The 16,421-nt window shown below is 28.4% G+C and overlaps 1 protein-coding gene across 4 annotated transcripts; it reads left to right on the top strand.

Annotated features, from left to right (window-relative positions):
- The first annotated feature begins 980 nt into the window (after positions 1 to 980).
- On the top strand, positions 981 to 16,373 carry LOC100248775 (uncharacterized). Of its 4 annotated transcripts, none has more exons than XM_019225122.2 (8): positions 981 to 4,530; positions 5,721 to 5,846; positions 6,739 to 6,837; positions 7,782 to 7,907; positions 9,901 to 10,146; positions 11,905 to 14,313; positions 14,951 to 15,396; positions 16,134 to 16,373. In XM_019225122.2, the coding sequence occupies exons 1-7, from the start codon at positions 1,729 to 1,731 to the stop codon at positions 15,377 to 15,379; spliced, it is 6,237 nt and encodes a 2,078-aa protein (XP_019080667.1). In that variant the 5' UTR covers positions 981 to 1,728; the 3' UTR covers positions 15,380 to 15,396; positions 16,134 to 16,373. The 4 variants fall into 4 exon arrangements, with proteins under 4 accessions (XP_019080667.1, XP_002270338.2, XP_010659968.1 ...); XM_002270302.5 differs by having other exon boundaries at positions 6,739 to 6,864; XM_010661666.3 differs by lacking the exon at positions 7,782 to 7,907 and having other exon boundaries at positions 982 to 4,530; positions 6,739 to 6,864.
- Positions 16,374 to 16,421: the final 48 nt, after the last annotated feature.

The raw sequence follows: 16,421 nt of genomic DNA, 5'->3' as shown, positions 1-16,421 counted from the left end.
ATTTATTACATTTTAATTTAAGTTCATAATATTATATCGATAATAATTTATTTAAATATTTAAATAAAAATATGATAGATTTTAAACTTAAATTAAACTTTTATATATAGGTGATATTATATATCACTTACAAATAATACATAAAAATTTATTAATTAATATAATAATTTATATCATTTGTTTTTTTTTCTAAATAGGCTTTCATAATTTATTTATTTTAAAGAAATATAATTTATTATATTTTATTTATATTTAATTAATTATATTTATATTAAATATAGTACCAATTGTTTTAATAAAATTAATATATATATATATATATATATATATATATATATATATATATATATATAAATTAAAGTTTAAATAGTAATTAGTGATTATGGTTTTGACAATTTTAAAAAGAATTCAAAATCATAATCACCAGTAGTTTTAAACTTAAAGTTAAAGTCATAGTTGCTGACTATGGTTGCTAACTGTTTTAGAAAAATAAAATCATAGTCACCAATTACGATTTTATGATATGACAATTTATGTGGCAGATACGTATTAAATTGAACATTATTTTGGATATAAGTTTATTTTATGAATTTTTTCTTTTCAATGTTCTATTTTGCGTCAAAACTCATGTACTTGCATATACATGGGACCCATAATAATAATAATAATAATAATAATAGGGGATTTGTGTAAAGGAATCCATCTTGCTTTAATTTACATTTCATTTTTATGCCAAAAATATAGTCATTAGCCTGATTCTCTTTAAAAGCGTTAATAGTAAAAAAGAAAAATTACAAAAATATTGTATAAATTAATAAGCATCTTATCAATCATTTAAGTATTTAAAAAGTTAAAAATATTTTTTAAGCTAATATAATAATCCATAATAAATGTAATAATCCATGCTGCCGGCCATTGGAATCCAAGGCTGAAAAATATTTGTTTTTGTTAAAAATGCCTAAATACACTCAAATCATTAATCAATTTTCGTGGTGTGGTGAACCCTGCTGCTGCTACTCTCTCTCTTACCTACAACTCTAATCGCCTCTTCAGTCTTCACATTCAGCCTTACATCAGGGATCTGCTGCTTTTTTGCTTCCAAAACACCGTCTTTCCTTGTTCTCTTTGTGTCGCACTGAATCAAATTACAAGCATTCCTTGAGCTTTCTCCATCTCTTCACTTTCTACACCTTTGCCATTTTATCATCCATTGCTAACTTCACTCACAGACACCTCTGATCCCTTCACCACATCTCTGTTTGGAACAGAAACTCTCCTCCCTTCATTTCCTTGTTTATTTTCATTTCCTCTACTCTCTTCTTATTTTCCTCTTATTTTCTCATCGGTTCCCATCTGTTTTCCGACAAAACCAAATTCTCAAAAAAAGAAAAAAAAAAAATATTCTCATCTGTCTTCATAGTCGGGTAATCTAAATTCAGCCTTACATCAGGGATCTGCTTGCTTTTTGCTTGTGTTTTGTCACACTGAATCAAATTGTACGCATTCCTTGAGCTTTCTCCACCTCCACTCCCTACTTCTTTTTTAGCTTCACTCATATTCACTTCTGATTCTGCTTTTCATTTTCTTGGTGACCCGTCTCTCTGCCCCGTCCATTTCTTCCACTCTCTTAGTTTAGTTTCCTCTTGTTCCTGCTTTCAATTGTTTCTGTTTTTTCCTCATTTCCCTTCTGTTTTCCCAAAAAAAAAAAAAAAATCCAACTGAGACGAAATGACAGAGATCGTTAGTGCCGTTGTTGAAAAAGTTTCAGAGTACTTGGTTGCTCCAATTGGACGCCAGCTTAGTTATCTGTTTTGCTACCGCAGCCACATGGATGAACTCGACAAGAAGATTCAGGAATTGGGGCGTGTGAGGGGTGACCTTCAGATAACTGTTGATGCAGCTATTAGAAGTGGGGATGAAATCAGACCTATTGTTCAAGACTGGCAGACTCGGGCAGACAAGAAGACACGGGAGGCAAAGACATTCATGGAAGATGAAAAGAACAGAACCAAGAGCTGTTTCAATGGGTGGTGTCCTAACCTCATGTCACGTTACCAGCTAGGCAGAGAAGCACACAAGAAGGCGCAGGTTATTGCTGAAATCAGAGAACACCGCAATTTCCCCGATGGCGTATCATATAGTGCCCCCGCCCCGAACGTGACTTATAAAAATGATGACCCTTTTGAATCAAGAACATCAATTTTGAATGAAATAATGGATGCATTGAGAGATGATAAGAACAGCATGATTGGGGTATGGGGAATGGGCGGTGTGGGCAAAACCACGCTGGTAGAACAAGTAGCTGCACGAGCTAAGCAACAGAAGTTATTTGACAGAGTAGTGATGGCATATGTATCCCAAACTGTGGACTTGAAGAAAATCCAAGCACAGATTGCAGATGCGTTAGGTTTGAAATTTGAGGAGGAGAGCGAAACCGGAAGAGCAGGGCGGCTTAGTCAGAGGTTGACACAAGAGAAGAAGCTTCTCATAATTTTAGATGATCTTTGGGCGGGCCTTGCTTTGAAGGCCATCGGGATCCCTTCGGATCATAGAGGGCTGAAAATGGTGCTGACTTCTAGAGAGCGTGACGTTTTGTCTAGGGAGATGGGCACCCAAGAGAATTTTGCTGTTGGACATTTGCCGCCAGGAGAAGCATGGAGTTTATTTAAAAAAATGACAAGTGATTCAATTGAGAAACGTGATTTGAAACCTACAGCAGAGAAGGTGCTTGAAAAATGCGCGGGTTTGCCTATTGCAATTGTTATAGTTGCAAAGGCATTAAATGGGAAGGATCCGATTGCATGGAAGGATGCCCTACGACAACTGACACGATCTATTGAGACCACTGTTAAAGGAATTGAAGCAAAAATCTTCCTCACTCTAGAGTTGAGCTACAATTCCTTGTACAGTAATGAGGTGAAGTCATTCTTCCTGCTTTGCGGTTTGTTGCCTTATGGTGATACTCCAATTGATAACTTGTTTAAATATGGTGTGGGTCTCGATTGGTTCCAAAACATCAATTCATTGGAAGAAGCCTGGGATAGACTGCATACGTTGATTGACAACCTCAAAGCTTCAAGTTTATTGCTAGAAAGTGATGATGATGAATGTGTCAGAATGCATGACATTGTTCGTGATGTCGCCAGAGGAATTGCATCCAAGGATCCTCATCGATTTGTAGTAAGGGAAGACGATCGATTGGAAGAATGGTCAAAGACTGATGAATCCAAAAGCTGCACTTTCATCTCTTTGAATTGCAGAGCCGCCCATGAGCTTCCTAAATGCTTGGTATGTCCCCAACTTAAATTTTGTCTATTGGACAGCAACAATCCTTCTTTGAATATCCCGAACACATTTTTCGAAGGGATGAAAGGACTCAAAGTTTTAGATTTGTCCTACATGTGTTTTACAACACTACCTTCATCACTTGATTCCCTTGCAAATCTTCAAACATTATGTCTAGATGGGTGCACGTTGGTAGACATTGCTCTGATTGGAAAGCTAACGAAACTACAAGTTCTTAGCTTGAGGCGTTCTACAATCCAACAATTGCCTAATGAAATGGTGCAATTGACCAATCTAAGGCTGTTGGACTTGAACTATTGCTGGGAACTTGAAGTTATTCCACGGAATATCTTATCAAGTTTGTCTCGATTAGAATGTTTATACATGAATAGGTTTACTCAATGGGCGATTGAAGGTGAAAGCAATGCTTGTTTATCTGAGCTAAATCATTTGTCTCGCTTGACAATTTTAGATTTGGATCTACATATACCAGATATCAAGTTGCTACCAAAAGAATACACGTTCTTGGAGAAGCTAACAAGGTATTCAATATTTATAGGCGATTGGGGGTCCTACCAATATTGTAAAACGTCAAGAACATTAAAGCTCAATGAGGTTGATAGAAGCTTATATGTGGGAGATGGAATTGGCAAGTTATTAAAGAAGACTGAAGAACTAGTGTTAAGGAAATTGATTGGTACTAAAAGTATTCCCTATGAATTAGATGAGGGTTTTTGTGAGCTGAAGCATCTTCACGTTAGTGCAAGTCCAGAGATTCAATATGTCATTGATTCGAAGGATCAACGAGTTCAACAACATGGTGCCTTTCCTTTATTAGAGTCGTTGATTCTTGATGAGTTGATTAACTTGGAAGAAGTGTGTTGTGGCCCAATTCCAGTAAAGTTTTTTGATAACTTAAAAACTCTGGATGTGGAGAAATGTCATGGATTGAAATTTCTCTTTTTACTTTCCATGGCTAGAGGCCTTCTGCAACTTGAAAAAATAGAGATAAAAAGTTGCAATGTCATACAACAAATAGTTGTCTGTGAAAGCGAATCAGAGATAAAAGAAGATGACCATGTTGAGACCAACTTACAACCATTCCCTAAATTACGATCTTTGAAACTTGAGGATCTACCAGAGCTCATGAACTTTGGCTACTTCGACTCTAAGTTGGAAATGACATCGCAAGGAACGTGTTCCCAAGGCAATCTTGATATTCACATGCCGTTTTTCAGATATAAGGTATGTTAAAGCTTAATTAATACCTTATTTATATGGTTTTATTATTTTTTTCACATCACTTCTTTTAATAGATATATTAAAGGAAAAATTAGGTTGGGTATACATGTACATTCTAAATTCCACCTTGTAAGTGTATTAATAAAAGGAGAAAATATAAAGATGAGAAGAGAATTTAGTAAAATATTTTATTTGTAGATACTCTTTGATATTTGGAAAAAGTCCAAATTGAATAAAAAAACCTTAAAATATTAGTAATGTTTTATAAATAAATTAAAAAGGATTAATAAAAAAAATAGTCAAGTAAAATTAGATTTAATAATTTTTAGATGGAAAATAAAGATAAAAATGAATCTCTATATATTTAGTATTAAGATTTAATAATAAATTTCTTTGTAATAGTTGTTTGATTTTTTGGGAAATTTTTTGGGAAAATATTCCACTGCTTTGTTGGCATTGCACTTGGCCTCTCAGCCCGATCTTGTCCTAAACATCCCTCATTTCTGTTAGTTTTAACGGAAAATAATATAAAAAAAAAATTTAAGGGTATTAAACGATTTGTAATCCTTGATTTACCAGAGTTTTCCCTAAATATTCTATCGATGGATATAATTCGTTAAAGATGAAAAATTCTTCAAAATGAGCTAAAAGAATATATTTTCTCTTTCAAAAAAATAAAAAATTCAATGCGCTTACTCGTTATATTGTAAAAAGAATAAAAAGCCTATTGAGACGTTTTGGATATATTCATAAAAATTAATATTTTATTTGATACAAGGGGACTAATTAAAACATTTTTTTTTTCATATTTTATTAGTTTAAAAAAAAAAAAAAAAACTAGTGGATGATAAATAAAATATAAAGGAATTGAAAACAAGAATAAAGTTAAAAAATGAATTTTTAATTTTAAAAATATTAAGTATTAATATAAAAAACATAATAAAAAGGAAACATAGTAAATTTCATTTTAATTTAAATAAAAAAAGTTAATTTGTTAGTAGAAATAAATATAACAATGAATTTAAAAGTGAAATTATTGAAATTCTTAATAGAAAAAATAAATTTGAAAAGGAAATAATTAAAATTTGCATATGATTTGAGAGTGAATGAATTATATTGACCTATTATTTTTGTATTTATCACATTTTTACCATTGATGATATCATGTATTATATATTGTGTTTTTCATGTAGGTTTCATTCCCTCTTAATTTGGAGGAGTTGGTTCTAAAACAACTTCCCAAGTTGATGGAGATGGATGTTGGGAACCTTCCAAACTTAAGAATCCTACGGGTAGAAGAACTATGTCTTTTGTCTAAGGTTAGTTTTTTCCCATATTTTTTGTTTGTTCTTATACTACTTGAAATATTTAGGGAGATATATTATAAAAATATTTTTAAAAAGAAACTATGAGAAGAATACATTAATCTTGAATAATAATTTTATTAATTTGATTTTAAATAATAAAAATTGTGAATAATAAGTAAATTACAAATGAGTTGAAAAAAATAAAATTTTAATGTGAAAAATTAATTTAAAAAGGATAAATGTTAATATAAATAATATAAAAATGAGGAAAAAATGGAAGTTATTATTTTAATTTAGAAATGAAAAAAAATAGGTACTAATTGAAAGAAATATTGCATTGAATTAGAAAGGAGAACTAGTGAAAATTTAATTCAAATAATAATATTTTATTTAAATTTTAGAAGAGTTAAAATTAATGGCTTTTGGGAAAATTGGGTTAAGATGTTAGATGAAAATAAAAAAGAGGAAAACATATTTTATTTCATATAAGAAGACTAATTAATCTTGATTTAAAATAACCATCAAAGTTAATAATTTTATTATTTAGTTTCAAAAAATAAAAAAATAACTAGTGGATCATAAATAAAATATAGAAGAAATTGAAACAAGAATAAAGTTAAAAAAGGAATTTTTAATATGAAAAAACATAATAAAAAGGAAACATAGTAAATTTCATTTTAATTTAAATAAAAAAAAGTTAATTTGTAAGTAGAAATAAATATAACAATGAATTTAAAAGTGAAATTATTGAAATTCTTAATAGAAAAAATAAATTTGAAAAGGAAATAATTAAAATTTGCATATGATTTGAGAGTGAATGAATTATATTGACCTATTATTTTTGTATTTATCACATTTTTACCATTGATGATATCATGTATTATATATTGTGTTTTTCATGTAGGTTTCATTCCCTCTTAATTTGGAGGAGTTGGTTCTAAATCGACTTCCCAAGTTGATGGAGATGGATGTTGGGAACCTTCCAAACTTAAGAATCCTACGGGTAGAAGAACTATGTCTTTTGTCTAAGGTTAGTTTTTTCCCATATTTTTTGTTTGTTCTTATACTACTTGAAATATTTAGGGAGATATATTATAAAAATATTTTTAAAAAGAAAGTATAAGAAGAATACATTAATCTTGAATAATAATTTTATTAATTTGATTTTAAATAATAAAAATTGTGAATAATAAGTAAATTACAAATGAGTTGAAAAAAATAAAATTTTAATGTGAAAAATTAATTTAAAAAGGGTAAATGGTAATAGAAATAATATAAAAATGAGGAAAAAAATGGAAGTTATTATTTTAATTTAGAAATGAAAAAAAATAGGTACTAATTGAAAGAAATATTGCATTGAATTAGAAAGGAGAACTAGTGAAAATTTAATTCAAATAATAATATTTTATTTAAATTTTAGAAGAGTTAAAATTAATGGCTTTTGGGAAAATTGGGTTAAGATGTTAGATGAAAATAAAAAAGAGGAAAACATATTTTATTTCATATAAGAAGACTAATTAATCTTGATTTAAAATAACCATCAAAGTTAATAATTTTATTATTTAGTTTCAAAAAATAAAAAAATAACTAGTGGATCATAAATAAAATATAGAAGAAATTGAAACAAGAATAAAGTTAAAAAAGGAATTTTTAATTTTAAAAACATTAAATATTAATATGAAAAAACATAATAAAAAGGAAACATAGTAAATTTCATTTTAATTTAAATAAAAAAAAAAGTTAATTTGTAAGTAGAAATAAATATAACAATGAATTTAAAAGTGAAATTATTGAAATTCTTAATAGAAAAAATAAATTTGAAAAGGAAATAATTAAAATTTGCATATGATTTGAGAGTGAATGAATTATATTGACCAATTATTTTTGTATTTATCACATTTTTACCATTGATGATATCATGTTTTATATATTGTGTTTTTCATGTAGGTTTCATTCCCTCTTAATTTGGAGGAGTTGGTTCTAAAACGACTTCCCAAGTTGATGGAGATGGATGTTGGGAACCTTCCAAACTTAAGAATCCTATGGGTAGAAGAACTATGTCTTTTGTCTAAGGTTAGTTTTTTCCCATATTTTTTGTTTGTTCTTATACTACTTGAAATATTTAGGGAGATATATTATAAAAATATTTTTAAAAAGAAAGTATGAGAAGAATACATTAATCTTCAATAACAATTTTATTAATTTGATTTTAAATAATAAAAATTGTGAATAATATGTAAATTACAAATGAGTTGAAAAAAAATAAAATTTTAATGTGAAAAATTAATTTAAAAAGGATAAATGTTAATAGAAATAATATAAAAATGAGGAAAAAATGGAAGTTATTATTTTAATTTAGAAATGAAAAAAAATAGGTACTAATTGAAAGAAATATTGCATTGAATTAGAAAGGAGAACTAGTGAAAATTTAATTCAAATAATAATATTTTATTTAAATTTTAGAAGAGTTAAAATTAATGGCTTTTGGGAAAATTGGGTTAAGATGTTAGATAAAAAATAAAAAATAGCAAAACATATTTTATTTCATATAAGAAGACTAATTAATCTTGACTTAAAATAACCATCAAAGTTAATAATTTTATTATTTAGTTTCAAAAAAAAAAAAAAGAACTACTGAATAAAAAATAAAATATAAAGGAGTTGAAAACAAGAATAAAGTTAAAAAGGGAATTTTTAATTTTAAAAACATTAAATATTAATATATGAAACATAACAAAAAGGAAACATTGTAAATTTCATTCTAATTTAAATAAAAAAAGGTTAAGTGTTAATAGAAATAAATATAGCAATGAATTTAAAAGTGAAATTATTGAAATTTTAATAGGAAAAATAAATTTAAAAAGAAAATTATTAAAGTTTGTATATGATTTGAGAGTTAATGAATTATATTAACCCAATATTTTTTATGTTTATTACACTTTTACAATTGATGATGCTATGTATTGTATTTTGTGTTTCTATATATAGATTTCATTCTCTCCTAATTTGGAAGAGTTGACTCTAGAAAGTCTTCTGAAGTTATTTGATTTTTTTGGGAAATTGTTTAGAATAAAAATCACTTTTTATTTAACAAATGAAAAAACAAAAAAAAAATATATGTTTTTTTTTATTGTGCTCTAAAATTTAATTTTTTATTTTATTTTAAGTACATCTCCTACCTTCTTACAATAATAAGGTTTTTTTAAAATAAAATGATTTGATGTTTTTTTATTTAAATTTATCATGCTCTGGTATGTTTAATTCAATCTTCTTATATGCATTTATTAGATAAAGGTTTTGTCAATAATATTATTAAGTTAAGTAATTATTAATAATTTATTTATTTATATGTTATTTTAATTTTACAAAATAATTTTTTTGCTTAAATAGTATTTTAATTTTTATAAAATAAAAAAATTGTCATCAAATAAGATATTAGAAATATTAGTTTTAATCACCAGTCCTTTTATGTTAAATAAACTAAATTTTAATCCTTTTATATTTAAAAATAAAAGAAAATAATAAAAAAAATTCAAATATTTTAAAGCTAGTTAAGTAAAAATAATTTTGAATTTTTTTATTTATAAATCAAGTCGAGAGATTTTCACCCAAAAATATTGGGTAGTTTTAATATATCTAGTGTGCATATGCTAGATGGAAGCAGTTGTCTTAGATGTCACCTCTTCCCAAAACTAAATAGTAAATACCCTATTTCCATTTTCTACTGCTTTGCTGGCACTGCACTTGGCCTCTCACCCTAACCTTGTTCTGGTCGTCCCTCTTTTTTGTTATTTTTAACAGAAAAAAAATAATAAAAAAATATAAGGGTATTATGCTGGCACAATAAATTCTCTATGTTAAGGCGATTTTTAATCCTTGATTTACTGGAGTTTCCCCAAAATATTCTATCATAATTCTCCAATTGAGGGATATAATTCAATAAAGATAGAACAATTCTTCAAAATGAGGTAAAATAATATATTTTCCAATATTGACCCAATATTTTTATATTTATTACAATTTTACAATTGATGATGTCATGTATTATATTGTGTTTCTTATGTAGGTTTCACTTTCTCCTAATTTGGAGGAGATAGTTCTAAAAAGTCTTCCAAAATTGGAGGAGATAGATTTTGGGATCCTCCCAAAGTTAAAAATCCTAAACGTTGAGAAACTACCTCAATTAGTTTTGTCTTCTTCAATGTTCAAGAATTTTCACAATCTCAAAGAGTTACATATCATTGATTGTGGGATGGAAGACATGAGAGGTGTCAATACTTCTACTAATGATGAAGTGCTCTTCAATGAAAAGGTTAGTTGTCTCTCTCTTTTTCTTTTTTCCATTATGCACGACATTCTTAAAATATTAAACTACCATTCTTTTAAAATAACAACCAAATTACCTTTATTATCTTTATTTTAACATTTAAAAAATATAAAAATACAATCCTAGATATTATTTATTGCATATAAATTTTATATATACATCCTTTTTAATTTGAACCTCATTTCTCCTTTTACTCTTGTTTTTTTTTTTTATAAATATTATGTGTTATTTTGTTGTTAATATCAAAATAAATGTAATATTTTTCTAAAAACAAAGTTATGAACTTTTTCTTTGTATCAATTATGTAAGTTTTGTAATTTTATATTTTATTTTGTATGTTTTGATTAATTTTTAATTATTTATACTTTATTTAATTTTTTGTATGAAACCCCATTTAAATTATTCGACTTCTTAGAAAATAATAAAAAAAATTCAAATATTTAATCCCAGTTATGTCAAAATAATTTTGAAATTTTTTTTGTTATAAATCAAGTCTAGAGATTTTCACTCGGAAATATTGGGTAATTTTAATATATGAAATGTGTGTATGAAACAAAAAGCAAGCAGTTGTCTAGATGCCACCTCTTCCCAAAACTATATACCCTATTTCCATTTTTTACTGCTTTGCTGGCACTGTAGTTGGCCTGTTTGCCTGACCTTGTTTTAGTGATCCCTCTTTTCTGTTAGTTTTAACGGAAAATAATAATAAAAGAACATAAGGGTATTATGAGGAGCCCAATAAATTCTCTATGTTTAGGCGATTTTTAATGCTTGATTTACCGGAGTTCCCCAAAATGTTCTATCCCAATTTTCCAATTGATGGATATAATCCTAAAAAGACAAAACAATTCTTCAAAATGAAGTAACAGAATATATTTTCCCTCTTAAAAAATTAAAAATTCAATGGCAAAATACATATAGAGAATAGTAGAGGAGAGCATGGATACGTGGAAAATATATTATAAAATTAATAAATAGCTATAAATATATAGTATGTGGAAATACTATATGTACATTTTTTTTTTAATTTGGACTTTTTTTTTTCTCTTTTACTTTTTTTCTTTGGAAAAAAAATGTGTTATTTTGTTGTTAACATATTTTACAAAACTTTCAAAAAGAATTTTTTTGTAATTTTTTATTTTTAAAAATAAAAAGAGTAAGTCATACTTTATTTCTTATAAGGAGAGTAATTATTATTCTTTTAAAATAATAAAATTTATTTTTTAAAATATAAAAATACAATCTTGAATATTATTTTTTACATGAAAATTATACATATACATATACATATACATCCTTTCTAATATAAATAGTTTTTCTCTTTTACTCTTTTTCTTAAAAGAAAATTATGTGTTATTTTTTTGTTAATATCAAAATAAACGTAACATTTTTTTTAAAGAAAAGTTAAAAGCTTTTTCTTTGTATCAATGATGTAAGTTTTGTGATTTTGTATTTTTTTTTTATATTTTTTTTCATTATTCATACTTTATTTACAGTTTGTTCAGAAACCCATTTGACTTGTATTTCTTGAAGGATATTTGTATTATAATAGTTATTTGATTTTTTGGGAAATTGTTTAGAATGATAATTACTTTTTCTTTCACTAATGAAAATTTTATAATGTAACACAAGTGAACATGCGAGAGACTATTTCAGAATTGAATTGAATTATATTTAAGAAATATGTTTATGCCTATCATCACAACTTTCCAATTGATGCCTTATCTTGTGTTTTTGCTACAGGCTTCATTCCTAGAATCAAGACCCTCCACTCTGAACGATATTATGGATGCCTTAAGAGACGACAATATCAACTTGATTGGAGTATGGGGCATGGCCGGTGTGGGCAAAACAACACTGCTGAAACAAGTGGCTCAACAAGCTAAGCAACAGCGGTTGTTCACCAGACAAGCTTATATGGATGTATCCTGGACTCGAGACTCGGATAAACGTCAAGAAGGAATTGCTAAACTTCGACAAAGAATTGCAAAAGCGTTGGGCTTACCACTTTGGAAGCTCAATGCGGATAAACTGAAGCAGGCACTGAAGGAAGAGAAGATCCTTATTATCTTAGATGATATTTGGACGGAAGTTGATTTGGAGCAAGTCGGAATTCCTTCTAAAGATGATATTTGGACGCAATGCAAAATAGTGTTGGCTTCGAGAGATGGAGACCTATTATGCAAAGGCATGGGCGCACAAATTTGTTTTCCAGTGGAATATTTACCACTAGAAGAAGCTTGGAGTTTGTTTAAGAAGACAGCAGGTGATTCCATGGAGGAGAATCTTGAACTGCAACCCATAGCCATTCAAGTAGTTGAAGAATGTGAGGGTCTACCAATTGCAATTGTAACAATTGCCAAGGCATTAAAAAATGAGACCGTGGCTGTATGGGAGAATGCCTTGGAACAACTTAGGAGTTGTGCACCAACAAACATTAGAGCAGTGGATAGGAAGGTTTACTCATGTCTGGAGTGGAGCTACACCCATTTGAAGGGTGATGACGTTAAGTCATTGTTCTTACTTTGTGGGATGTTGGGCTATGGTGATATTTCATTGGATCTCTTGTTAAGATATGGTATGGGTCTGGATTTGTTTGATCGCATCGACTCATTGGAGCGAGCAAGAAATAGACTACTTGCATTGGTGGAAATCCTCAAAGCCTCAGGCTTGTTACTTGACAGTCATGAAGATACACACATGTTTGATGAAGAAATAGATTCAAGTTTGCTTTTCATGGATGCTGATAACAAGTTTGTGAGGATGCACAGTGTTGTTCGTGAAGTTGCCAGAGCAATTGCATCCAAGGATCCTCATCCATTAGTAGTCAGAGAAGATGTTAGAGTGGAAGAATGGTCAGAGACTGATGAATCCAAAAGGTGCGCTTTCATCTCTTTGCATTGCAAAGCTGTGCATGACCTTCCTCAAGAGTTGGTATGGCCGGAACTTCAATTTTTTCTATTGCAGAACAACAATCCTCCCTTGAATATCCCGAACACATTTTTCGAAGGGATGAAAAAACTCAAAGTTTTGGATTTGTCCCATATGCATTTTACAACACTACCATCATCACTTGATTCCCTTGCAAATCTCCGAACATTGCATCTGGATGGGTGCGAGTTGGGAGACATTGCTCTAATTGGAAAGCTAACGAAACTAGAAGTTCTTAGCTTGGTGGGTTCTACAATCCAACGATTGCCTAAAGAAATGATGCAACTAACTAATCTAAGACTCTTGGATTTGGATTATTGCAAGAAGCTTGAAGTAATTCCACGAAATATCTTATCAAGTTTGTCTCGATTAGAATGTTTGAGCATGATGTCTGGCTTTACTAAATGGGCAGTTGAAGGTGAAAGCAATGCTTGTTTATCAGAGCTAAATCATTTGTCTTATTTGACAACTTTATTTATAGAAATACCAGATGCTAAGTTGCTACCAAAAGACATTCTATTTGAGAACTTGACAAGATATGTGATATCTATAGGTAATTGGGGGGGGTTCAGAACCAAAAAAGCATTGGCGCTCGAAGAAGTCGATAGAAGCTTATATTTGGGGGATGGAATAAGCAAGTTGTTGGAGAGAAGTGAAGAACTAAGGTTCTGGAAATTAAGTGGTACTAAATATGTGCTTTACCCATCAAATAGGGAGAGTTTTCGTGAACTGAAGCATCTTGAAGTTTTTTACAGTCCCGAGATTCAATATATCATTGATTCAAAGGATCAATGGTTTCTGCAACATGGTGCTTTTCCTCTATTGGAGTCATTGATTCTTGATACTCTGGAAATTTTTGAAGAAGTATGGCATGGCCCAATTCCAATAGGGTCTTTTGGTAACTTAAAAACTCTAGAAGTGGAGTCATGTCCTAAATTGAAATTTCTCCTTCTGTTTTCCATGGCTAGAGGCTTTTCCCAACTTGAAGAAATGACAATAGAAGATTGCGATGCCATGCAACAAATAATCGCATATGAAAGGGAGTCAGAAATAGAAGAAGATGGACATGTTGGGACCAACTTGCAACTATTCCCTAAATTGCGATCCTTGAAACTCAAGAATCTACCACAGCTCATCAACTTCAGTTCCGAGTTAGAAACAACATCTTCCACATCTTTGAGTACAAATGCAAGGTCGGAAGACTCATTTTTTAGTCATAAGGTATGTTAAAGCTTATTAGCCAATTTCATTGGTTTTATTTATTTTTATTTTTTTGCACCACTTTATATTGATATAAGTCAAAAGAAAAACTAGAGTGGGCCCACATGCACTTTCCAAACTCCACCATGTTAAAATTATTTGAACATTTCATTCTAAATAATATAAAAAAAATAACAAATAATATATAAAACATGAAGGAGTTGAAAAACTAATAAGGTTAAAAGAAAATTTAATTTTAAACACATTAAATATTAATAGGAATGAGTATTTAAATAAGGACAAACTATAAGTATAATTTTACTTTAAATAAGAAAAAAAAGTCAAGTTAATAGGAATAAATTTAAGAGTGAAATCATAAAAAATTTTAAAAGAAAAAGGAAATTTAAAAAAGACATTCACAAGAATTTATTAATGAGAGAAAAATAAAAGAATGTATATGATTTAAAATAAGAAATTATTTATATGAGTACAAATAATTTGTGGCATCAGCATGAGAATCCCTTATCCTTTCATTTTTTTTTTATAAATATAATTAAAGTAAACATGTGAATAATCCCAAGCTGATGAATTATATTTAAGAAATATATTTATATTTATTATAACTTTCCAATTGATGATGTCATGTATCATATTATAGGTTTCATTCTCTAAGTTAGAGGAGTTGACACTCAAAGATTTGCCCAAGCTAAAGGATATATGGCATCATCAACTTCCATTTGAATCCTTCTCCAATCTACAGATCTTAAGGGTGTACGGATGTCCATGTCTACTCAATCTTGTCCCAGCTCATTTGATACACAACTTCCAGAATTTAAAAGAGATGGATGTGCAAGATTGTATGCTCCTAGAGCATGTGATTATTAATCTTCAAGAAATTGATGGAAATGTCGAGATCCTCCCAAAGTTAGAAACCTTGAAATTGAAGGACTTGCCTATGCTAAGATGGATGGAAGACGGGAATGACAGGATGAAACATATTTCCTCTCTTCTGACACTCATGAATATTCAAAACCTTCAAGAACTACATATCACTAATTGTAGTATGGAAGACCTACGGAAGATGTAGTACTCTTTTGTGAGAAGGTTAGTTTTTTTCTGTACTTTTTTTTTCTCTCCCATACTTTTTATTTCTTCTTATACTTTTTTTTTTGGAATTATTGACATAAATATTCTATAAAAATAAAAAAGTATGAAGATTATATTAATTTTTAATAACAAATTATTAAATTAATTTAAAATTTAATTTTAAATATATTTCATATAAGAGATTAACTATCATTCTTTCAAAATACCGTCAAATCACCCTCATTAAAAAAAATTATAGGATTTATTTTAATAGATTAAAAAAAATTGTAAATATTCTATCCTTTTACATTCATAATAATTAACTTCCTTTATTTTCATCTAATTTAACTAAATAATACACCTTTTTATAATGAAAAAAACCTTTTCTAATTCAAATTAGTATAGTATGCAAATGATATAATATAAATTTATGATAAGTATAACTTTCAAGATGAATATCAAACAAAGAATAATATTTTGTATGTTTACTATTAACATGTAATAATAAATTTCTTAAATTAATAAAATTTCAAATAATAAATCAAATATAAAGGAATTGAAAAACAAGATTAAAGAAATTTTAATTTAAAAAAATATTAGATATTAATAGGATGGAGGTGGAATCCATTTTTTTTATCCGGAAGTAAGAATATGTTTTGTTTCTTCATAATATATTCTATAAATATTATTGCTAAATTTTAGGTCATTTATATTTAAATGGTATCATTTTCTTTTGTTCTTATCATTTTTTTTAGGTACACTGGATATACTTTATGTTCTGCCCTATTTGAGATGAAGTACAGATGCAGCCTTTGAAAGAGAAACTATTAATGAAGTTTGAGAAATTGTCAATGATGTTTCCTTCAATCACTTCCTTCATTTGATAGAGTTTATTTATTCAAGCATCATTGTTATATCCCTAATAAAATTGTTTGTTAAGTGTGTGGTGTTGCACAATGATGAAAGTTTTATATATTAGTATTCGATTTCTTGTATTGCGTGAGTTGACATTTCATAAATTATAAAATACATATGATAAAGGA

This window comes from Vitis vinifera, chromosome 14 (assembly GCF_030704535.1).
Source record: "Vitis vinifera cultivar Pinot Noir 40024 chromosome 14, ASM3070453v1".
Taxonomy (NCBI): Eukaryota; Viridiplantae; Streptophyta; class Magnoliopsida; order Vitales; family Vitaceae; genus Vitis; species Vitis vinifera.
Note: the sequence above shows the minus strand (reverse complement) of the source record. Positions and strands in the feature narration are given on the sequence as shown.

What these genes read in the sequence shown, in the direction of transcription:
- LOC100248775 (XM_002270302.5), top strand. Translation starts at nt 1,729, where the DNA reads ATGACAGAGATCGTTAGTGCCGTTGTTGAAAAAGTTTCAGAGTACTTG. An exon ending in AACTATGTCTTTTGTCTAAG is followed by an intron (nt 5,847 to 6,738) that starts GTTAGTTTTTTC and finishes TTTTTCATGTAG; the next exon opens with GTTTCATTCCCTCTTAATTT. An exon ending in ACTCATTTTTTAGTCATAAG is followed by an intron (nt 14,314 to 14,950) that starts GTATGTTAAAGC and finishes ATCATATTATAG; the next exon opens with GTTTCATTCTCTAAGTTAGA.